At 47.9% G+C, this 24,395-nt stretch overlaps 1 protein-coding gene across 1 annotated transcript in view; it reads left to right on the top strand.

Moving 5' to 3' along the window:
* Positions 1 to 24,395, top strand: part of erich3 (glutamate-rich 3) — a 114,087-nt gene that overhangs the window by 70,966 nt on the left and 18,726 nt on the right. Inside the window, exons 8-10 of the mRNA XM_085978364.1 lie at positions 4,722 to 4,902; positions 12,233 to 12,419; positions 13,913 to 14,202. Coding sequence (XP_085834490.1) covers positions 4,722 to 4,902; positions 12,233 to 12,419; positions 13,913 to 14,202 — 658 coding nt within the window. The remainder of the gene's footprint in view (positions 1 to 4,721; positions 4,903 to 12,232; positions 12,420 to 13,912; positions 14,203 to 24,395) is intronic.

The following is a 24,395-nucleotide window of genomic DNA, read 5'->3' on the forward strand; positions in this document are numbered from 1 at the left end:
TTGGCGGCAGTGATCTTAAGCCACCCGGTTGTAGACAGCATATCCTCATCCCTCCCAAGTAGGTGCTCTCTGAAAAAACCATCAGTAATAGTGCTGACTTGGCTCCCGGTATCCAGTAAACAGTTAGCAGTAACCCCCCCAATCTTGAGATCTACTACTGGACATTTACCTATTGCACGGTCAAGAAATCTGTCACGAATACAAGTACTGTTCTGAGAGCCTGCAGGTTTTCCTCGCATTGCCCGGCTCATGGCAATCGAGGGAGCTAGTTTTCCTGCACCCCAGCCGGTATCGGCGGATGTCTTTGCTACCTCGTGCTTCTGAGGACACTGTTTGGCAATGTGTCCCGCCCCGTTATACTTAAAGCAAATAGGCTGACCTTCATCAGTGAACTTTGGCTTGGCTCTAGGTTTCCCAACCTTGTCATTACCAGTGTTTTCCTTCTGTAGAGCAAGACCCCGTACTGCCTCTGTTAGTTCCCCGATAGCTTTACCCTGCTCCGCCACCACTTTAAGAACATCCTGTAAAGTGACAGCCTGGCTGCCTGGTACCCCAATGGCGCAACACTGAAGATCCCTCCCCGTACTGTCACACACTACATTCTTGCTCTTTGCAACTTTAGTGCTACAGGGCTGGTCTTCTAAGGACCATAAGACAGCTTCCTCACGTACATCAAACAGGGTAGACTGGGGGTTGCCTCGTACAAACTTGCGCAACTCTCTCCGGAGCGAGGGATCTCTAAGACCATCAACAAATCTGTTTCTGACAACCCGTTTTGTGTTCGGCACAGCATCTGGTGATTGCTTTACCACAGCTCCAATAATCTGAGAGAGTGCATGTGAGTATTCTAGGAAATCTTCACCCTCTTCTTGCTTGCGTCCATAGAAAGTTTCTAACAGCTGGGACTCACTGCGTTTTTCGGTGAAAGCCCCCCTTAGGTAACTGAACAGGTCACTGGGCTGCTTAGACTCTCCACCCAACCGTAACCTAATTTCCTGTAGGGCTGCCCCCCTCAACAAAGATCGAATGAAATCTACCTGCTCTGCAGGAGTCTGATCTCTAGCTCGTAGTACACTTTCAACCTCTTCAATGAACTCATTAACTGAACGACTATCTTTAGATACCTCACCACTGAATGGTTGGATCTGACGCTCTCTGGGTACATACACATATGACTTGGTTGCCCCATTACCTAGAGTGGCAATAATTGCCATTGCTTGGTCATGGTTTTTTTTCAACTCTGAAATCTGTGACTTGAGTTCATCTATCCGTTTGCCCTCACCCACACTAGAGGTATTGTCCTCAACATCCGAAGTGTGAGCTCCAACCTCCTCATCAGGAGACTCTAACATTTTGACTCAGTTCACAAGTCCCTGAAAGCCACTGAATGGGATGGCAGCTGCGACGATTCTTCTCCAATGGTGTCCCTCCTCGGTGCCTTGATGGGTCCTCTCCCAGATTGGTCCTGGCGCCCTCTGGATCCTGTCTGTCTGGTCTGGTCCTCCTTAGCAACCCCAGGCAGCACTCTCCGTCCGTCTCCAGGTCCACTTGGCACCACACCGCTCTTCCCCCACTGCCGTATTTTATGTATTTTTTCTTTACCGAGCCTGAGAAACTCCAAGCTAACAGACCCCACTCCTGGTACCAAAATGTGTAGCCTGGCGAAATGGAGCAGCACAGGACACAGAACTTTCTTTTTTCTGGGGTTTTTTATTCTGAATTAATAACTTGGGTTCTAGGCTTAGGATGTAGTTGTAAATACATAAAACCACATTTAATTGTATAAAATACGGAAAAGACGGAAATACGGCAAATACAAGAAAACACAGTCGATAAAATACGGCAGTGGCTTGCTGTAGAACAGAACACGAGGCAAACCACAGGTGCAGTTAGTTAGTTAGCTAACACTCATTATACAAAACAAAACCAATAGTACAATACATTCTTATGTCCCACTATCACTTGTTACATCTTACAAGAAAACACAGAATAAGTTCATTTCAAAAGTCATATTCACCCCAGCTCCCTCAAGAAATCTCTCACGCTGGATGTAGAAAATGGAGGCTATGAAGAAAGGGGAGGTTCCTTTGGCATCACATGGTCCTACCCATAATCCTTTTCTCCTTGTTCAAATTACTAAAGGGGAAAATGAACCGCGCCATCTAGTGGACTTAAATATTCACTGCATTTTCCTCACTTGGCTACATAAATATTTGTTCAAAGTCTCTGCCATTTCCCTGTTTCCCATTATTAATTCCCCAGTCTCATCCTCTAAGGGACCAACGTTTACTTTAGCTACTCTCTTCCTTTTTATATACCTGTAGAAGCTCTTACTGTCTGTTTTTATATTTTTAGCTAGTTTACTCTCATAATCTATCTTTTTTTATTTTTTTAGTCATCCTTTGCTGGTTTCTATAAATTTTCCAATCCTCTGGCCTACCACTAATCTTCACATCATTGTATGCCTTTGTTTTCAATTTGATACCATCATTAACTTCCTTAGTTAGCCACGGATGGTTCATCCTTCTCATACATTCATTCTTTCTCACTGGAATAAACCTTTGCTGAGAGTTATGAAATATCTCCTTAAATGTCTGCCACTGCTTATCTACCGTCTTACCCTTTAATCTATTTTCCCAGTCCACTTTAGCCAGCTCTGTCCTCATACCTTTGTAATTGCCTTTATTTAAGTTTAGAACACTAGTTTCAGACCCAAGTTTCTCACCCTCAAACTGAATTTGAAATTCAGTCATGCTATGATCACTCTTCCCTAGAGGATCCTTTACAATGAGATCATTAATTAATCCTGTCTCATTACACATTACCAGATCTAAAATAGCCTGCTCCCTGGTTGGTTCCACAATGTATTGTTCTACGAAACCATCCCGAATACATTCTATGAGGTCGTCCTCAAGGCTACCCTTGCCAATTTGATTTGTCCAATCTATATTAAGATTAAAATCGCCCATGATTAGCGCAGTACCTTTCTTACAAGCCCCCATTATTTCTTGATTTATACTCTGTCCTACAGTGTAGCTATTGTTAGGGGGCCTATAGACTACTCCCACCAGTGACTTCTTACTCATACTGTTTCTTATCTCCACCCAAACTGAGTCTACATCTTGATCTTCTGAGCCAATATCATTCCTCACCACTGCAGTGATCTCATCTTTTATTAACAGAGCTACCCCACCTCCTTTTCCTTTCTGTCTATCCTTCCAAAATGTCAAATACCCCTGAATATTCAGTTCCCAGCCTTGGTCACCTTGCAACCACGCCTCTGTAATGGCGATCAGATCATACCCATTTATTTCTATTTGTGCCATCAACTCATCCATCTTGTTACGAATGCTGCGTGCATTCAGATAAAGAGCGTTTAATTTTGTCTTTTTACCATTTTTCTGCACTCCTGACTCTATTTGCTGGTGCACTCTTAAGTATGTACGCTCTGTCTCTTCCTGTCACACTCTGGTTCTCATTACCCCTATCACGACCTTGCACTATTACCTTTTCTTTTCTCTTTGACTTTCTACATTTCCCTCCACCTGAACCCTCCCCCCCCCCCCCCCCCCCCCCGCATTATTTAGTTTAAAGCCCTCTCTACAGCCCTAGTTATTCAATTCGCCAGGACACTGGTCCCAGCATGGTTCAAGTGAAGCCCGTCCCAATGGAACAGCTCCCTCTTTCCCCAGTACTGGTGCCAGTGCCCCATGAATCGAAACCAATTTCTCCCACACCAGTCTTTGAGCCATGCATTCAACTCTCTGATCTTATTTACCCTATGCCAGTTTGCTCGTGGCTCAGGTAGTAATCCAGAGATTATTACCTTTGTGGTTCTGCTTTTTTAATTTGGATCCTAGCTCCTCAAACTCATTCAGCAGAACCTTTTTCTTAGTCTTACCTATGTCATTGGTTCCTACATGGACCACGACAACTGGATCCTCCCCCTCCCACTTCAAGTTCCTTTCCAGCCCCGAGGAGATGTCCTTAAACCTGGCAGGCAACACAGCCATTGGGACTCACGCTCTCGGCTGCAGAGAACAGTATCTATCCCCCTAACTATACTGTCCCCTACCACTACTACATTCCTTTTTGCTCCCCCAACTTGAATGGCCCCCTGTACCACGGTGCTGTGGTCAGTTTGCTCATCCTCCCCGCAGTCCCTGCTCTCGTCCACACCGGCTGCAAGAACCTTGTACCTGTTGGACAAGTGCAAGGGCTGAGGCTCCTCCAATGCTACTGTCTGGATCCCCATACCTGCCTCACTCGTAGTCGCACCCTCCTGTCCCTGACCACGGACCAAATTTGAAGTATTTAACCTAAGGGGTGTGACTGCCTCCTGGAACAAAGTGTCCAGGTAACTTTCTCCCTCGCTGATGTGTCGCAGTGTCCGAAGCTCGGACTCCAGCTCATCAACTCTGAGCCGAAGTTCCTCGAGCTGCAGACACTTACTGCAGATGTGGTCGCTGTGGATCACACTGGGGTCCTCCAGCTCCCAAATCAGACATAAATAGACACTGTTTGCTGCAATTCATCAGTAAATAGACTCTGTTTGCTGTAATTCATCAGTAAATAGACACTGTTTGCTGCAATTCATCAGTAAATAGACTATTTCATGGATAAATTAAAATGACAAATCCCGCCCCGGCTGTAACTCATTGGCTGACACAGCGGTGCCAATCTTCACTCCGCTATATAAGTCCAAGTTGTTGTTGTTGTAGGACGCTCCTAAGTCGCACCGGTCCGCCGCACACAGCAACGCCCTGATCACGATGGTTTACCGCGGTAAGCGCCTGCATCTCTCGTACGACCAGGCGGAGGCCAGGGACGAGGTCAAGGTTCACCAGCAGCACTGCGGCGGTGAGAATCTCTGCGTGTACAAAGGGAAGCTTCTGGAAGCAGGTGGGTGCCATTTAAACAAAGAATAAAAAATAATAAATTCTTATCTCGCGTCCGTTTTCGTTTCTTCTTCCCGCGTTAAAAGTTTGAAAACTGAAAACCTCCATCGACAGGTTAGTGGCAGAGCCAGAGATTGGGACATCAAGGCCTCAGCGAGGGTGTGGAGGAGATTTACTAGAATGGTACCAGGGAGGAGGGACTTCAGTTATGTGGAGAGACTGGAGGAGCTGGGATTGTTCTCCTTAGAGCAGAGAAGGTTAATAAAGAGAGTAGGAATAAAGGGGTTATTTTTGGATTGGCAGGCTGTAACTAGTGGGGTACCGCAAGGATCAGTGCTTGGGCCTCAGCTATTCACAATCTACATCAATGATTTGGATGAGGGGACCAAATTCATGTTTGCTGATGATACAAAGCTGGGTGGGAATGTAAGTTGTGAGGAGGATACAGGGAGGCTTCAAGGGGATATAGACAGGCTAAGTGAGTGGGCAAGAACATGGCAAATGGAATATAATGCGGAGAAATGTGAAGTTATCCACTTTGGTAGGAAAAATAGAAAAGCAGAGTATTTTTTAAATGTTGAGAGATTGGGAAATGTTGGTGTTCAGAGGGACCTGGGTATCCTTGTACACGAATCACTGAAAGTTAACATTCCGGTACAGCAAGCAATTAGGAAAGCAAATGGTATGTGATGTGCCTCAATAAATCCGAGACTCGATGTTAGCGAAACAAAACAAGGCTTTTATTGACTTAGAAGGTAACACACAGAGGAGAATGTATCTTCCATCCAGAGGTCTGCTGTACTGGATGTGCTGCAGGCTGGGCCAGCTTACATAGGAGCCAGGTATGGGCGGAGCCCTACACACAGTACAATACAATGGAAATGAAACTGAAACCAACCACAGTCACAGGCAGAGAAATACTGATGAGTAATGAATGGAATATTTCATCACAGTATGTTGGCCTTTATTACAGGACGATTTGAGTATAAGAGTAAAGTCGTCTTACTGCAATTATATAGGGCCCTGGTGAGACCACACCTGGAGTATTGTGTACAGTTTTGGTCTCCTTACCTAAGGAAGGATATACTTGCCATAGAGGGAGTGTAACGAAGGTTCACCAGACTGATTCCTGGGATGGGGGGATTGTCCTATGAGGAGAGATTGAGTAGACTAGGACTATATTCTCTGGAGTTTAGAAGAATGAGAGGTGATCTCATTGAAACAGACAAAACTCTTACAGGGCTTGACAGGGTAGATGCAGGGAGGATGTTTCCCCTGGCTGGGGAGTCTAGAACCAGGGGTCACAGTCTCAGAATAAGGGGTCGGCCATTTAGGACTGAGATGAGGAGAAATTTCTTCACTCAGAGGGTGGTGAATCTTTGGAATTCTCTACCCCAGAGGGCCGTGGAGGCTCAGTCGTTGAGTATATTCAAGACAGAGATCAATAGATTGTTGGATATTAAGGGAATCAAGGGATATGGGGATAGTGCAGGGGGTTGAGGTAGTGCAGCCTTGATCTCATTGAATGGAGGAGCAGGCTCGAGGGGCCGAATGGCCGACTCCTGCTCCTAATTCTTATATTCTTAAAGACTTGCATTTATATAGCGCCTTTCATGACCTCAGGACGTCCCAAAGCACTTTACAGCCAATGAAGTACTTTTTGAAGTGTAGTCACTGTTGTAATGTAGGAAACGCGGCAGCCAATTTGCGCACAGCAAGCTCCCACAAACAGCAATGTGATAAATTATAATATGTTTTACGGATGTTGGTTGAGGGATAAATTTTGGCCCCAGGACACAGGAGATTTAATAGAGGTGTTCAAAATCATGACGAGTTTTGATCGAGTAAATCAGGAGAAGCTGTTTCCAGTGGCAGGAGGGTCGGTAACCAGAGGACACAGAGTGAAGGGAATTGGCAAAAGAACCAGAGGGGAGATGAGGAGAATGTTTTTACAGCGAGTTGTTGCGATCTGGAATGCGCTACCTGAAAGGGCGGTGGAAGCAGATTCAACAGGAACTTTCAAAAGAATAAATAGTTGAAAAGGAGAAAAATTGCAGGGCTGTGGGGAAAGAGCGGGGAGTGGGACTAATTGGAGAGCTCGACCAAAGAGCCGGCACAGGCACGATGGGCCGAATGGCCTCCTTCTGTGCTGTCAGATTCGAAGAATTTCTTGGATCCATTTTCCTGTTTTCCCTTCTGTGCCTCCTGTTCTTTGTCGATGGAATGCCGGCCTTGGGTGAGATGGTCGACTGAGTTCCTTGCTCCCAGCCACTCGTGAACCTGGGCTGAGAAGGAACAGGAGGAGGCCATTCAGCCCCTCGAGCCTGTTCCGTCATTCAGTTAGATCGTGGCAGATCTGCACCTCAACCCCATTTACCCGCCTTTGATCCATTTCCCTCGATACCCTTACCCAACAGAACGCCATTGGTCCCAGTCTTGAAAGCCCCAATTGACCCCCAACATCCTGGGGGAGTGAGTTCCAGATTTCCTCTACCCTTTGTGTGGGAAAAGTGCTTCCTGATTTCCCTCCTAAATAGCCTAGCTTTAATTTTAAGATTATGTCCCGTATTCTGGACTCCCCCCACCAGAGGAAATAGTTTCTTTCTATCTAACCTATCCAATGCCTTTATCATTTTAAACACCTCGATCAGATCACCCCTCAGCCTTCTAAACTTGGGAGAATACAACCTGTCCTCATAATTTAACCCTTTTAGCCCCGGTGTCAGTCTGGTGAATCTGGGCCGCTCCCCCTCCAAGGCCAGTCTATCCTTCCTGAGGGTCGGGGCCCTGAACTGAATGCAGGGTCCAGATGGGGTCTGACCCAGAGCTCTGAACAACTGAAGCTTCACTTCCTCCCCTTTTGTAATCCGACCCCGAGATAAAGGCCAACGAACCATTTGCCTTTTTGATTACTTTTTGTACCTGTCCACGAGCTTTCAGTGATTTGTGAACCCGGACACTCAGATCCCTTCGCTCTTCCACAGCTCCTGCTCTGTCACCGTGAAGAAAATATTCCAATTTGCTTTTCTCTGGTCCGCAGTGGATGACCTCACACATCCCTACGTTGAACTCCATCTATCGTAGTTTTGTCCACTCAATTATTCTGTCTGTGACCCTTATACAGGAAACTTTGTGCTATCCGGCACCGACGGGACCGAGCTGTTGCCGTCCCATCAAAACCACCAGACAAACCAGCGCTAATGTTGAAACATACGGAGATTTTGAGCTCTGTATCTGGCAACAAACCCTGTTGCTTAGCAACAGCTTCTAAACAGTCGGCCGTACCTTGCAAGCGTCTCTGTAGCTTAGCAACAGCTTCAGCGAGACCTTGCAGAGCCTGACTGGTGGAAAAAAAATCAACAAAAAGAAAAAAAACCTAACGAAATGGCTCCTGATTTTTGCCGGTGGCTCGAGCATTCCGGACAGTTAACCTCCGGATAAACCAAAGTTTCCTGTAACTTCCTGCTCCCATCGTCACAACTTACTGAGCTTCCTAACTTAAGGGGCGACAATACTGTAGAAGAAAGAGTGATTTACTCTTCAATAAGACCTGGTCACATCTCTCAGAAACATCTCAATGGCTGTTGATATGTCAGCAAGCGAGGCAGCCATTTGCACACAGCAAGATCCCACAAACAGCAGTGACATGGTATCGGTCAAGACAGGAATGTCGGGCAGGACACGAGGAGAACCTCCCTCCTCTTCAAACAGGACCATAGTATTTTAAGCACCGATCCGAGCTGCCAGAGAGAGCCTCTGTTTAATTCAAGCACCCTCCGACAGTGCAGCGCTCCCTCAGTACTGCCCCTCCGACAGTGCGGCGCTCCCTCAGTACTGCCCCTCCGACAGTGCGGCGCTCCCTCAGTACTGCCCCTCCGACAGTGCAGCGCTCTCTCAGTACTGCCCCTCCGACAGTGCAGCGCTCCCTCAGTACTGCCCCTCCGACAGTGCAGCGCTCCCTCAGTACTGCCCCTTCGACAGTGCAGCGCTCCCTCAGTACTGCCCCTCCGACAGTGCAGCGCTCTCTCAGTACTGACCCTCCGACAGTGCAGCACTCCCTCAGTACTGCCCCTCCGACAGTGCAGCGCTCCCTCAGTACTGCCCCTCGGACAGTGCGGCGCTCCCTCAGTACTGCCCCTCGGACAGTGCGGCGCTCCCTCAGTACTGCCCCTCGGACAGTGCGGCGCTCCCTCAGTACTGGACTGGGACTGCCAGCCTGGATTATGTTCTTAAGTCTCTGAAGCGGAGCTTGAACTCACAATCTTCTGAGTCAGAGTGCTACCCACTGAGCCAAGCTGCCACATTACTTGACCGCATCATGGTGTATGAAATGGCACTGGATTATCAATGCAGGGTTCATAAAGAAAAGCAGGAACAGAACAGAACTCCATGGCTTTGCTCCACCCTATGTGAGATATCTTCTAGGTCCGTATCTCACCCGGACCCTCCACCACCATAGGAACAGGAGGAGGCCATTCAGCTCCTCGAGCCGGTTCCACCATTCAATGAAATTGTAGCGAATCTGTATTGCGATTCCACCTACCCACATTGGCTCCATATCCATTAACACCATTGCCTGACAAAAACTCTATCAATCTTGGTTTTGAAACTTTCAATTGATCTCCAGCTTTTTTGAGGGAGACAGTTGCAGATTTCCACTGCCCTGGGATGTAGTTCCTTGTGTTACTCCACTTCTGAACCCTGGAGGTCTGTCCCTAAACCACTTTGCCGGTAAACCCCTCCTCCTTCAGTTCTGGGCACCACACCTTAGAGAGGATATACTGGCCTTGGAAGGTGTGCAGCCTAGATTCACCAGAATGTTACCAGGGCTCCAAGGGTTAGATTACGAGGAGAGATTACAGAAATTAGGCTTGTATTCCCTGAAATATAGTGGGTTAAGCGCTGATTTGAGGTTTTTAGGATTTTGTAAGGAATTGATAAGGTAGATGGAGAGAATAATCTTCCGCTGGCGGGGGAGTCTTGGACAAGGAGACATAGCCTTAAAATCAGAGCCAGGCCATTCAGGAGAGAAGATAGAAACATAGAAGATAGGAGCAGGAGTAGGCCATTCGGCCCCTCGAGCCTGCTCCGCCATTCAATGCGATCATGGCTGATCATCCAAATTCAGTACCCGGTCCCTGCTTTCTCCCCATATCCCTTGATCCCTTTAGCCTCAAGAAATATATCCAACTCCTTCTTGAATATATTTAATGAATTGGCCTCTACTGCTTTCTGTGGTAGAGAATTCCACAGGTTCACCACTCTCTGGGTGAAGAAATTCCTCCTCATTTCTGTCCTAAATGGCTTACCCCTTATCCTTAGACTGTGACCCCTGGTTCTGGACTCCCCGACCATCGGGAACATCCTTCCTGCATCTAGTCTGTCCAGTCCTGTCAGAATTTTATAAGCTTCAATGAGATCCCCTCTCATTCTTCTAAACTCCAGCGAGTATAAGCCCAATCGACACAATCTCTCCTCATACGTCATTCCTGCCATCCCAGGTATCAGCCTGGTGAATCTTCGCTGATCTCCTTCCATGGAAAGAACATCCTTCCTCAGACAAGGCGACCAAAACTGCACACAGTACTCAAGATGTGGTCTCACCAAGGCCCTGTACAACTGCAGCAAGACATCCTTGTTCCTGTACTCAAACCCTCTCGCTACGAAGGCCAACATACCATTTGCCTTCTTAACCGCCTGCTGCACCTGCATACTTACTTTCAGCGACTGGTGCCCAAGGACACCCAGGTCTCGTTGCACTTCCCCTTCTCCCAATCTATTGCCATTCAGATAATCTGCCTTCCTGTTTTTGACACCAAAGTGGATAACCTTGCATTTATCCATGTTATATTGCGTCTGCCATGTTTTTGCCCAATCACCCAACATAGGAAACATTTCTTCGCACAAAGGGTGGTGGAAGTGTGGGACTCTTATAAAAAGCAGTCGATTCAAAGCTCAATTGATGGTGTTAAATCTGAGATCGACAGATGTTTGCTCGCCGACGTTATAATGGGATATGGAGCCAAGGCAGGTAATTGGAGTTAGGATACAGATCAGTTATGACCTCATTGAAAGGCGGCACAGGCTCGAGGGGCTGAATGGCCTCCTCCTATTCCTATGAAGACCCACGGGATAACAGAGTGTTCAATGCTGTCCAGACATGGCTCCAAATGCGGTTATCGGTATGGAACAAGAATGTCATGAATAATAACCAGTAACATTTATACAAATCAGCAACTGCAACAGTACTTCACCTTCCATGTTGCTTTCTCTCTTCCCCCTTGCTCCCGGTTAAGCAGCGCCTCGATTTCAAAATTCTCATCCTTGTTTTCAAATCCCCCCATGGCCTCCTCACCCCCTCCCTATCTCTGTAACCTCCTCCAGCCCAACAACCCTCCGAGATCTCTGCGCTCCTCTAATCCTGCCCTCTTGACCATCCCCGATTATAATCGCTCCACCATTGGCGGCCGTGCCTTCAGCTGCCTGGGCCCAAAGCTCTGGAATTCCCTCCCTAAACCTCTTCGCCTCTCTCTCCTTTAAGACGCTCCCTAAAACCTACTTCTTTCACCAAGGTTTTGGTCGCCTGTCCTAATATCTCCTTATGTGGCTCGAGTCAAATGTTCTTTGATCACACTCCTGTGCAGCGCCTTGGGACGGTTTATAACATTAAAGGGGCTATATAAATGCTACTTGTTGTTGATTAAAGGGTTTGATCGGGTCGATAGAGAAACTATTTCCTCTGGTGTGGGGAGTCCAGAACAAGGGGGCAGAACCTTAAAATTAGAGCCAGGCCGTTCAGGGGTGATGTCAGGAAGCACTTCTTCACACAAAGGGCAGTGGAATCTGGAACTCTCTCCCTCAAAGAGCTAGTGAGGCTGGGGGTCAATTGGAGCGTTCAAGACTGAGAAGGATAGATTTTTGTTGGGTAAGGGTATTAAGGTACGGAACCAAGGCGGGTAGATGGAGTTAAAATACAGATCAGCCCCGATCTAATTGAATGGTGGAACAGGCTCGAGGGGCTGAATGGCCTCCTCCTGTTCCTGCGAATGGAGGAACAGGCTCGAGGGGCTGAATGGCCTCCTCCTGTTCCTGCGAATGGTGGAACAGTCTCGAGGGGCTGAATGGCCTCCTGTTCCTGCGAATGGTGGAACAGGCTCGAGGGGCTGAATGGCCTCCTCCTGTTCCTGCGAACGGTGGAACAGGCTCGAGGGGCTGAATGGCCTGTTCCTGTGTTCCGCCTCGTCAAGCACCGTCGGATGTTTTGATTTGTGTGGTGACTGCTGTGTGAATTTTAAGCCGCTTCAATGCTTCTTCTTGGTCCGTTGATTTTCCAGAGAAGTTTCAGTTTGTCTCCAGGCGACACTCGGGATTCCCCTTTAGCCTCACGTTCTTCCTCAACGGGATCCAGGTAGACCGACTCAGCTCCTGCTGCGAGTACAAGCACCGCAGGGGGTCTCGGCTCGGCGGCAAACACGCGTACTTCGGTTTCCTGGACGTGGACGGGGCGTCCCCGTGCTACAGGTAGGGGGAATCCCGTCAGGTTACCGTCTCGGTCGCAGAACTTTCCCCGACCCTCGCGCTTTGCGAGCACCGAGAGAAGGAATGAACGTGCAAAGTTAAAGCTCATGGGATTGGGGGTAAGGTACTGACTTGGATAGAGAACTGGTTGGCAGATAGAAAGCAAAGAGTTGGAATAAACGGGTCTTTTTCTGAGTGACAGGCAGTGACTAGTGGGGTACCGCAGGGATCGGTGCTAGGACCCCAGCTATTCACAATATATATTAATGATCTAGACGAGGGAACTAGATGTAATATCTCCAAGTTTGCAGACGACACAAAGCTGGGTGGGCGTGTGTGCTGTGAGGAGGATGCCGAGAAACTCCAGTATGATTTGGACAGGTTGGGTGATTGGGCAGATGCATGGCAGATGCAGTATAATGTGGATAAATGCGAGGTTATCCACTTTGGTGGCAAAAACAGGAAGGCAGGTGATTATCTGAATGGCAATAGATTGGGAAAAGGGGAAGTGCAACGAGACCTGGGTGTCCTTGTGCACCAGTCGCTGAAGGTAAGCATGCAGGTGCAGCAGGCGGTTAAGAAGGCAAATGGTATGTTGGCCTTCATAGCGAGAGGATTCGAGTACAGGAACAAGGATGTCTTGCTGCAGTTGTACAGGGCCTTGGTGAGACCACACCTTGAGTATTGTGTGCAGTTTTGGTCGCCTTATCTGAGGAAGGATGTTCTTGCCATGGAGGGAGTGCAGCAAAGATTCACCAGACTGATACCTGGGATGGCAGGAATGACGTATGAGGAGAGATTGGGTCGACTGGGCTTATACTCGCTGGAGTTTAGAAGAATGAGAGGGGATCTCATCGAAACTTATAAAATTCTAACAGGACTAGACAGACTAGATGCAGGAAGGAGGTTCCCGATGGTCGGGGAGTCCAGAACCAGAGGTCACAGTCTAAGGATAAGGGGTAAGCCATTTAGGACAGAGATGAGGAGGAATTTCTTCACCCAGAAAGTGGTGAATCTGTGGAATTCTCTACCACAGAAGGCAGTGGAGGCCAATTCATTAAATATATTCAAGAAGGAGTTGGATATATTTCTTAAGGCTAAAGGGATCAAGGGATATGGGGAGAAGGCAGGGACAGGGTACTGAATTTGGATGATCAGCCATGATCTCATTGAATGGCGGAGCAGGCTCGAGGGGCCGAATGGCCTACTCCTGCTCCTATCTTCTATGTTTCTAACGAACTTGGATTTATGTCTGTGCTGTATTAAATCTTTCAGAAATATACGGAAAGTGCTTTACGTGCAACAGATTGCTTTAAAGTGTAGTCACTTGTAATGCTGGCGTGCGCGGCCGCCATTTTGCATGCGGCAGCCATTTTGACACAGTTAAAGAGACGCTGTGGTATAAATTGTCCCCAATTAAAGAGCACGGTCGCTGCGGGTCGCTGCGATTAACAGATGACTGCCTCAATCCGTTCTGTCCAATCCCTCCTCTACAGATGTATTATCGCGATGGGTTTGGATAAGAAACCCACACCGCCTCCAAAAAGGATGAAAGAAGAGGCGGAGAAGGAAACGAGGAAAGTAACGGTGAGATCGACGAGAGACGAAGAAGAGCTAGCGGTAGCGAGAGTACCAGCCCCCGCTGGAGAGGAGACCGGGCGGGAAGACGCAATGTCAGCGGACTCTTCAACTGAAGAGGAGAAAGCGAATGAAGAGGAGAAAATGGATGAAGATAAAGAGGAACGGTCACCAGCGGCTGACACCCAAGGGGGAAATGCCAAGAAAGGTTGGTCACCATTGACGTAAGAAAACTACTAGGCACTTGGTCTAAGCGTTAAACAAAGCTTTAATCAACTGTTTTACAACATGGAGGTCTAGTTGTGTCCTTCACTAGTTCCTGTTAAGAATGATCTGCGCAAGCTGGGCCCGTGCCTGAGTATTTATACTCTCCCTGGACAGCGCCACCCGTAGGCTGCTCAGTATTATTTCATATGTCAACCATGATGTGGTTGTTATCGTAGCTTCACACACTGGTGAAGAACAGTGTGAGTTAGCGGGAGGATTGGGGGGCTGATTAACGGCCGCGACGTGACCGCTCCTTCCACGGCCGTGACCATCTTTAAGGAAGAAAGAAAGAAAGACTAGCATTTATAGCGTGCTTTTCACGACTGAAGTACATTTTGAAGTGTAGTCACTGTAGGCATCGCAGCCAATTAACGCACAGCAAGGTCCCACAAACAGCAATGTGACGATGACCAGATAATCTGTTTCAGTGATGTCGATTGAGTGATAAATATTGGCCCTGAACACCAGGGAGAACTCCTGCTCTTCTGTGAAATAGTGGTCACAGGACCTTTTATGCCCACCTGCAAGAGCAGACGGGTCCTCGGATTAACGTCTCATCCAAAACACAGCACCTCCGACAGTGCAGCGCTCCCTCAGTACTGCCCCTCCAACAGTGCAGCACTCCCTCAGTACTGCCCCTCCGACAGTGCAGCACTCCCTCAGTACTGGCCCTCTGACAGTGCAGCACTCCCTCAGTACTGCCCCTCCGACAGTGCAGCACTCCCTCAGTACTGGCCCTCCGACAGTGCAGCACTCCCTCAGTACTGCCCCTCCGACAGTGCAGCGCTCCCTCAGTACTGCACCTCCGACAGTGCAGCGCTCCCTCAGTACTGCCCCTCCGACAGTGCAGTACTCCCTCAGTACTGCCCCTCCGACAGTGCAGCACTCCCTCAGTACTGCCCCTCCGACAGTGCTGCACTCCCTCAGTACTGGCCCTCTGACAGTGCAGCACTCCCTCAGTACTGTCCCTCCAACAGTGCAGCATTCCCTCAGTACTGCCCCTCCGACAGTGCAGCACTCCCTCAGTACTGCCCCTCCGACAGTGCAGCACTCCCTCAGTACTGCCCCTCCGACAGTGCAGCACTCCCTCAGTACTGCCCCTCCGACAGTGCAGCACTCCCTCAGTACTGGCCCTCCGACAGTGCAGCACTCCCTCAGTACTGGCCCTCCGACAGTGCAGCACTCCCTCAGTACTGCCCCTCCGACAGTACAGCACTCACTCAGTTATGCCCCTCCAACAGTGCGGCGCTCCCTCAGTACTGCCCCTCCGACAGTGCGGTGCCCCCTCAGTACTGCCCCTCCGACAGTGCGGCGCTCCCTCAGTACTGCCCCTCCGACAGTGCGGCGCTCCCTCAGTACTACCCCTCCGACAGTGCGGCGCTCCCTCAGTCTCTGGAGTGAGACTTGAACCCACAACCTTCCGACTCAGAGGCGACAGTGCTACCCACTGAGCCACAGCTAACACCAGCCAATAGGTGGGGTTTAGTCCTATATGGAGGGAGGGTTTTATGGGCTCCCGACATGAGGGGAGGGTCACCCACATCCCGCTGGAGGTCATCCCAGAATTCCAAGCTGGTCTCCACTCACTGGGGGTCTCTAGAGTGGGATTCGGACCCAGGACGCTCTGACTCAGTGGTGGGAATGGCTGCCACTGAGCTAATAATTGATTCCAAGCCGTGCTGACCGTGCTCCAGGAATGTCGGCCATTCAGACCCCACCCAGCAACAGTGCTGTCAGAGACCAGAACCTTGTTCGTTCCCGAGGCACGGGCTGGAATCTCACACCTGTGTCCGATTCTTTGCTGCAGCTGCAGTGAACCTCCTAGTCTGGGACCGTTGGGTGCAAGGTGCCACCAGCAGTTTCCTGAGTTATACCGTGGGCTGCGCATCACACCCTGGGTGCCAGGAGCCCTTGTGCGGAGCTCTGACTGGTCGATTCTATCGAATCATGGAATCACACAGCTTAAAAGGAAGCCATTCGGCCCATCGTGCCTGTGCCGGCTCTTTGAAAGAGCTCTCCAATTAGTCCCACTCCCTGCTCTTTCCCCAGAGCCCTGTAAATCTTTCCTTTTCAAGTATTTCTCCAATTCCCTTTTGAAAGTTATTATTGAATCTGCTTCCACCGCCCTTTCAGGCAGCGCATTCCAGATCACAACAACTCACTGTAAAAACATTCTCCTCATCTCCCCTCTCGTTCTTTTGCCAATTCCCTTCACTCTGTGTCCTCTGGTTACCGACCCTCCTGCCACTGGAAACAGTTTCTCCTTATTTACTCGATCAAAACCCTTCATGATTTTGAACACCTCTATTAAATCACCCCTTAATCTTCTCTGCTCTAAGGAGAACAATCCCAGCTTCTCCATTCTCTCCACATAACTGAAGTCCCTCATCCCTGGCACCATTCTAGTAAATCTCCTCTGCACCCTCTCCAAGGCCTTGACATCCTTCCTAAAGTGTGGTGCCCAGAATTGGACACAATACTCCAGCTGGGGCCTCACCAGTGATTAATAAAGGTTTCGTGTAACTTCCTCTTGTACTCTCTGCCTCTGATTGTAACGCCAAGGATCCCACGTGCCTTTATGATTACAGCTTGTTAGCCCTCCCCAAGTGCACACTTGTCCAGATTGAATTCCATTTGCCACTGTTCTGCCCACCTGACCAGTCCATTGATATCTTCCTGCACGCTACAGCTTTCTTCTTCATTATCAACCACACGGCCAATTTTAGTATCGTCAGCAAACTTCTTAATCATACTTCCTACATTCAAGTCCAAATCATTGATGAATACCACAAAAGCAAAGGACCCACTGGAAACAGCCTTCCAGCCATAAAAACACCCATTAACCATTACCCTCTGCTTCCTGCCTCTGAGCCAGTTTTGAATCCAACTTGACACTTTGCCTTGGACCCCATGGTTTTTACTTTCGTGACCAGTCTGCCATGTGGAACCTTATCAAAAGCCTTGCTAAAATCCATATACACTGCATCAAACACATTACCCTCATCGACCCTCCTTGTTACCTCCTCAAAAAATTCAATCAAGTTCGTCAGACACGACTTTCCCTTAACAAATCCATGCTGACTGTCCTTGATTAATCCGTGTCTTTCTAAATGAAGATTTATCCTGTCCCTCAGAACTTTTTCCAATAATTTTCCCACCACCGAGGTTAGGCTGACTGGCCTGTGATTACTCGGTCTATCCCTTTCTCCCTTTTTAAACAATGGTACAATGTTAGCAGTCCTCCAGTCCTCTGGCACCTCACCTGTAGCCAGAGAGGATTGGAAAATGATGGTCAGAGCCTTCGCTATTTCCTCTCTCGCTTCTCTTAAAAGTCTGGGATACATTTCATCCGGGCCTGGGGATTTATCCACTTTCAAAGATGCTAAACCCCTTAATAGTTCCTCTTTCACTATGTTTATTTCATCTAATATTTCACACTCCTCCTCCCTGATTGCAATTTCTGCTTCGCCCCTCGCCTTTGTGAAAACAGACGCAAAGTATTCATTAAGAACCATACCCATGTCTCCCGCCTCTGCCTTGTGGTCCCTAATAGGCCCTACTCTTACACAAAAGCAAAATACTGTGGATGCTGGAAATCTGAAATAAAAACAAAATGCTGGAAATACTCAGCAGGTCAGGAAGCACCTGTGGAGAGAGAAACAGTTAATGTTTCTTGTCGATGACCCTTCGTCAGAACTGGAAAAAGTTAGAGATATAACAGGTTTTTAAGCAAGTGTAGGGGCGGGGAAAGGGGGGAGGGGAGGAAAGAACAAAAGGGAAGGTCTGTGATAGGGTGGAAGACATAAAAACATAGAAGATAGGAGCAGGAGTAGACCATTCGGCCCCTCGAGCCTGCTCCGCCATTCAATGAGATCATGGCTGATCATCCAAATTCAGTACCCTGTCCCTGCTTTCTCCCCATATCCCTTGATCCCTTTAGCCTTAAGAAATATATCCAACTCCTTCTTGAATATATTTAATGAATTGACCTCTACTGCCTTGTGTGGTAGAGAATTCCACAGGTTCACCACTCTCTGGGTGAAGAAATTCCTCCTCATCTCAGTCCTCAATGGCTTACCCCTTATCCTTAGACTGTGACCCCTGGTTCTGGACTCCCCGACCATCGGGAACATCCTTCCAGCATCTAGTCTATCTAGTCCTGTTAGAATTTTATAAGTTTCGATGAGATCCCCTCTCATTCTTCTAAACTCCAGCAAGTACAAGCTCAGTCGACCCAATCTCTCCTCATACGTCATTCCTGTCATCCCAGGTGTCAGCCTGGTGAATCTTTGCTGCACTCCTTCCATGGCAAGAACATCCTTCCTCAGATAAGGCGACCAAAACTGCACACAGTACTCAAGGTGTGGTCTCACCAAGGCCCTGTACAACTGCAGCAAGACATCCTTGTTCCTGTACTCAAACCCTCTCACTACGAAGGCCAACATACCATTTGCCTTCTTAACTGCCTGCTCCACCTGCATGCTTACCTTCAGCGACTGGTGCACAAGGACGCCCAGGTCTCGTTGCACTCCCCCTTCTCCCAATCTATTGCCATTCAGATAATAATCTGCCGCCTTGTTTTTGACACCAAAGTGGATAACCTCGCATTTATCCACATTATACTGCATCTGCCATGCTTCTGCCCAATCACCCAACCTGTCCAAATCATCCCGGAGTTTCTCGGCATCCTCCTCACAGCACACACGCCCACCCAGCTTTGTGTCATCTGCAAACTTGGAGATATTACATCTAGTTCCCTTGTCTAGATCATTAATATAGGAGAGATTAAATGACAAAAGGGATGATGGTGCAAGGCCGAAAGGAGATGATAATGGGACAAGTTAAGAAACAAAAGATGGCTCTAGATGAAGTGTGAATGGCGATGGCAGAATGATCGACAGCTGCCATGTGAGAGAGAAAAAAACTGATAGGAGCAGAGGTTATGATCTGAAATTGTTAACCTTGATGTCGAGTCCAGAAGACTGTAAAGTGCCTAATTGAAAGATGAGGTGCTGCTCCTCGAGCTTACGCTGAGCTTCATTGGAACAGTGTAAGAGGCCGAGGTCAGAGTGGGAGTGGAGCGGAGAATTAAAGTGACAGGCGACCGGAAGCTCGGGGTCACCCTCACGGACTGAGCGGAGGTGTTCAGCAAAGCGGTCACCCAATCTGCATTTGGTCTCCCCAATGTAGAGGAGACCGTTACTCTTACTTTAGTTATCCTCTTGCTCTTAATGTATTTATAAAACCATCTTTGGGTTTTCCTTGATTTTACTTGCCAATATTTTTTCATGCTCTCTTTGCTTTCCTAATTTCCTTTTTAATTTCACCCCTGCACTTTCTATACTCCTCTAGGGTTTCTGCAGTATTGAGCCTTCGGTATCTGTCAAAAGCTTCCCTTTTTTTCCCTTTATCCTACCCTGTATGCCCCTTGACATCCAGGGAGCTCCAGATTTGTTAGTCCCACCCTTTTTCTTTAAGGGAACATACTTGCTCTGAACCCTCAGGATCTCCTCCTTGAATGCCTCCCATTGCTCTGACACTGATTTACCTTCAAGTTTCTGTCTCCAGTCCACTTTGGCTAAATCACATCTCAGCCTCGTAAAATAAGCTTTTCCCCAATTGAGAACTTTTATTCCTGGTCTATCTTTGTCCTTTTCCATAACTACACTAAATCTAACTGAATTATGATTGCTACCACCAAAATGCTCTCCCACTGATACTGAAGGGATAATTACAGTCCTAGCCCTTTTCAGGCTACCCCAGATCAGGCGTATTCCCCAGACGTTCACCTTCAACTAAAGTTAGAGATAGCCGAATTCTATAAGACGCTTAATTGGTTCTAAAGGTCCAGGCTATCTCTCTGTAAAGGAAAGGAATGACTGAAGATGTTACCGTCCCCCAGATAGCACTTTTAATAAGTTTAACTGGACTGTAACATTCCGGATATTATGAGGGTCCGGAAACCCCCCCCAGTATTCTGCAACTCCTTACAAAAGAGTCTACAGAAATTGAGTTTGCGAGTTTGATACAGAAATACCAATTGAGACAATTCTAAAAATATATGCATCTATTAAAGAACCGACATTCAGTTAATAGCTTGTGAGTCAATCGTGACTTTAACAGTTCAAAATACAAATAGCTTACATTTCTTATTCTCAGAGATCCTTATTCTCAAATCTTAACTTCGTACATTTTTACATTTCTTATTATTTCTTAATCCAGAATATCCACCAAAATCAAATAAGAGTACCTTTTCGATCCCCGAGACTCAAAGAGTTAAAAATTTACAGAGACTGCCTCTGAAGTTGAGAAACGCTTGCCCTTTCCAGCGACTTCTGACTTTCCAGCTGAAAAGCTCTATTTTTATACCTTTTTTTAGTGGTTTATTCTTTGAAGTTTTCTGCTGATATAAGCTAATTATCTCTAGTCATTCTTTGTTGAATTCTTCTCTATTCTCACTGTCATTTCAGCTGCCAGCCCTCAGAATCCTGTCTACTGTATAGGTGTTTCAAAAACTTATCATAAAATGGTTATAACAGATTTATCTCTTTGATGCCATTCTTATCGAAGGGCTTAACTGGCTATTATCAGACGTCGTGACTCCTATTTGTTCCAAGTTCAACACAAACACAATGTAATTGCTTGGTGTATCTATTGAAGTCATATTTTCAAAGTGTTCTGTAGGTATCTTTTACAACATGTAAATCAAAAACACTTCAACTAGGGTGTTTGTTTTCCTAGCCATCTTAGTTGGTTATATTACTGACTTATGTTTCCTGTTTCATTTGATGTTATTTTTACAAAGGCACATGTTTTTTTAATGTTCTATGTTTCTGTTCGAAGTGTTAGTTTTGAACACTTTACTTGGGCATTGCTATTGTGTTTCTCCCAAACTGCAGACATCTCGGAAGCAAGCCTTTGCTGCTTCAATAGGGTCTTTGTCTCAGTATTAACAATCAATTCCCATTTCAAAAGCTTGTGTGGTGTTTATAGCTTGTGTTAACACTTCATTTTATCTCAGAAGCCTGTATTGACACAACTTGTGTCGCCGAGGCTTTCCAGACATTTAGACCCAGTATGTCATGTATTAATAATATCAGAAATCTGTTCATAGGATGGTGTATCTCTTGGAATATGGCTTTTTCCTTTACAATACCCCTTCCACCTGCCTAGCTTCATTCCCTAAAACTAGGTCCAGAACCGTCCCCTCCCTTGTTGGGCTTGCTATGTACTGGCTAAAAAAGTTCTCCTGAATGCATTTTAAGAATTCCACACCCTCTATACCTTTCACACAGATTCTACCCCAGTTTATATTAGGGTAGTTGAAATCCCCTGCTATTGCTGCCCTATTTTTGCACGTCTTAGAAATTTGCCTACATATTTGCTCTTCTATCCCCCTCTGACTGTTCGGAGGTCTATAGTACACTCCCAGCAGTGTGATCGCCCCATATTTGCTTTTCAGTTGAACCCATATGGCCTAATTTGATGATCCTTCTAAGATACCCTCCCTCCTCACAGCTGTAATTGTTTCTTTAATCAATATTACGACTCCCCTCCTTTTTTATCCCTCTCTCTATCTCATCTGAAAACCCTGTAACTAGGAATGTTGAGCTGCCATTCGTACGCTTCTTTCAGCCATGTCTCAGTAATAGCTATAATATCATACTCCCACATGTCTATCTGTGCCCTCAGCTCATCTGCTTTATTCCCTAGACTCCTTGCGTTGAAGTATATCCCATTTAGCACTGCCAAACTCCCTTGTCTATTTTCTAGCCTTTGTTTCCTCTGTCTTCCAAACTCGCTTACTAATTTTCTGCCTTCCATTTCCAGCTTTGCTTCTCTCCCTTCTGAATCTACTCTCAGATTCCCCTCCCCCTGCCAAGCTAGTTTAAACCCTCCCCCACAGCACTAGCAAACCTGCCCGTGAGGATATTGGTCCCGTTCCCATTGAGGTGCAACCCATTCGGCTTGTACAGGTCCCACCTCCCCCAGAAATGGTCCCAACATTAACACGCTCCTGGGGATCCCCGACAACATTAACACGCTCCTGGGGATCCCCGACAACATTAACACACTCCCGGGGATCCCCGACAATATTAACACACTCTCGGGGATCCCCGACAATATTAACACACTCCCGGGGATCCCCGACAACATTAACACGCTCCTGGGGATCCCTGACAACATTAGCACACTCCCGGGGATCCCCGACAACATTAACATACTCCCGGGGAACCCCGACAATATTAACACACTCCCGGGGATCCCCGACAATATTAACACACTCCCGGGGATCCCCGACAATATTAACACACTCCCGGGGAACCCCGACAACATTAACACACTCCCGGGGAACCCCGACAACATTAACACACTCCCGGGGATCCCCGACAACATTAACACACTCCTGGGGATCCCCGACAACAGTAACACGCTCCTGGGGATCCCTGACAACATTAACACACTCCTGGGGATCCCCGACAACATTAACACGCTCCTGGTGATCCCTGACAATATTAACACACTCCTGGGGATCCCCGACAACAGTAACACGCTCCTGGGGATCCCCGACAACATTAACACGCTCCTGGGGATCCCTGACAATATTAACACACTCCTGGGGATCCCCGACAATATTAACACACTCCCGGGGATCCCCGACAATATTAACACACTCCCGGGGAACCCCGACAACATTAACACACTCCCGGGGATCCCCGACAACATTAACACACTCCTGGGGATCCCCGACAACATTAACACACTCCCGGGGATCCCCGACAACATTAACACACTCCTGGGGATCCCCGACAACATTAACACACTCCTGGGGATCCCCGACAATATTAACACACTCCTGGGGATCCCCGACAACATTAACACGCTCCTGGGGATCCCCGACAACATTAACACGCTCCTGGGGATCCCCGACAACATTAACACGCTCCCGGGGATCCCCGACAACATTAACACACTCCCGGGGATCCCCGACAATATTAACACACTCCCGGGGATCCCCGACAATATTAACACACTCCCGGGGAACCCCGACAATATTAACACACTCCCGGGGATCCCCGACAATATTAACACACTCCCGGGGATCCCCGACAATATTAACACACTCCCGGGGAACCCCGACAACATTAACACACTCCCGGGGAACCCCGACAACATTAACACACTCCCGGGGATCCCCGACAACATTAACACACTCCTGGGGATCCCCGACAACAGTAACACGTTCCTGGGGATCCCCGACAACATTAACACACTCCCGGGGATCCCCGACAATATTAACACACTCCCGGGGATCCCCGACAATATTAACACACTCCCGGGGAACCCCGACAACATTAACACACTCCCGGGGAACCCCGACAACATTAACACACTCCCGGGGATCCCCGACAACATTAACACACTCCTGGGGATCCCCGACAACAGTAACACGCTCCTGGGGATCCCCGACAACAGTAACACGCTCCTGGGGATCCCCAACAACATTAACACGCTCCTGGGGATCCCTGACAATATTAACACACTCCTGGGGATCCCCGACAACAGTAACACGCTCCTGGGGATCCCCGACAACATTAACACGCTCCTGGGGATCCCTGACAATATTAACACACTCCTGGGGATCCCCGACAATATTAACACACTCCCGGGGATCCCCGACAATATTAACACACTCCCGGGGATCCCCGACAACATTAACACACTCCCGGGGAACCCCGACAACATTAACACACTCCCGGGGATCCCCGACAACATTAACACACTCCCGGGGAACCCTGACAACATTAACACACTCCCGGGGATCCCCGACAATATTAACACACTCCCGGGGAACCCCGACAATATTAACACACTCCCGGGGATCCCCGACAACATTAACACACTCCCGGGGATCCCCGACAATATTAACACACTCCTGGGGATCCCCGACAACATTAACACACTCCCAGGGAACCCCGACAATATTAACACACTCCCGGGGAACCCCGACAACATTAACACACTCCCGGGGATCCCTGACAATACTAACACACTCCCGGGTACCCCGACAATATTAACACACTCCCGGGGATCCCAGACAATATTAACACACTCCCGGGGATCCCCAACAAT

This window comes from Somniosus microcephalus, chromosome 3 (assembly GCF_052327205.1).
Source record: "Somniosus microcephalus isolate GS21.2 chromosome 3, FLI_Smic_1.0, whole genome shotgun sequence".
NCBI classification, from domain to species: domain Eukaryota; kingdom Metazoa; phylum Chordata; class Chondrichthyes; order Squaliformes; family Somniosidae; genus Somniosus; species Somniosus microcephalus.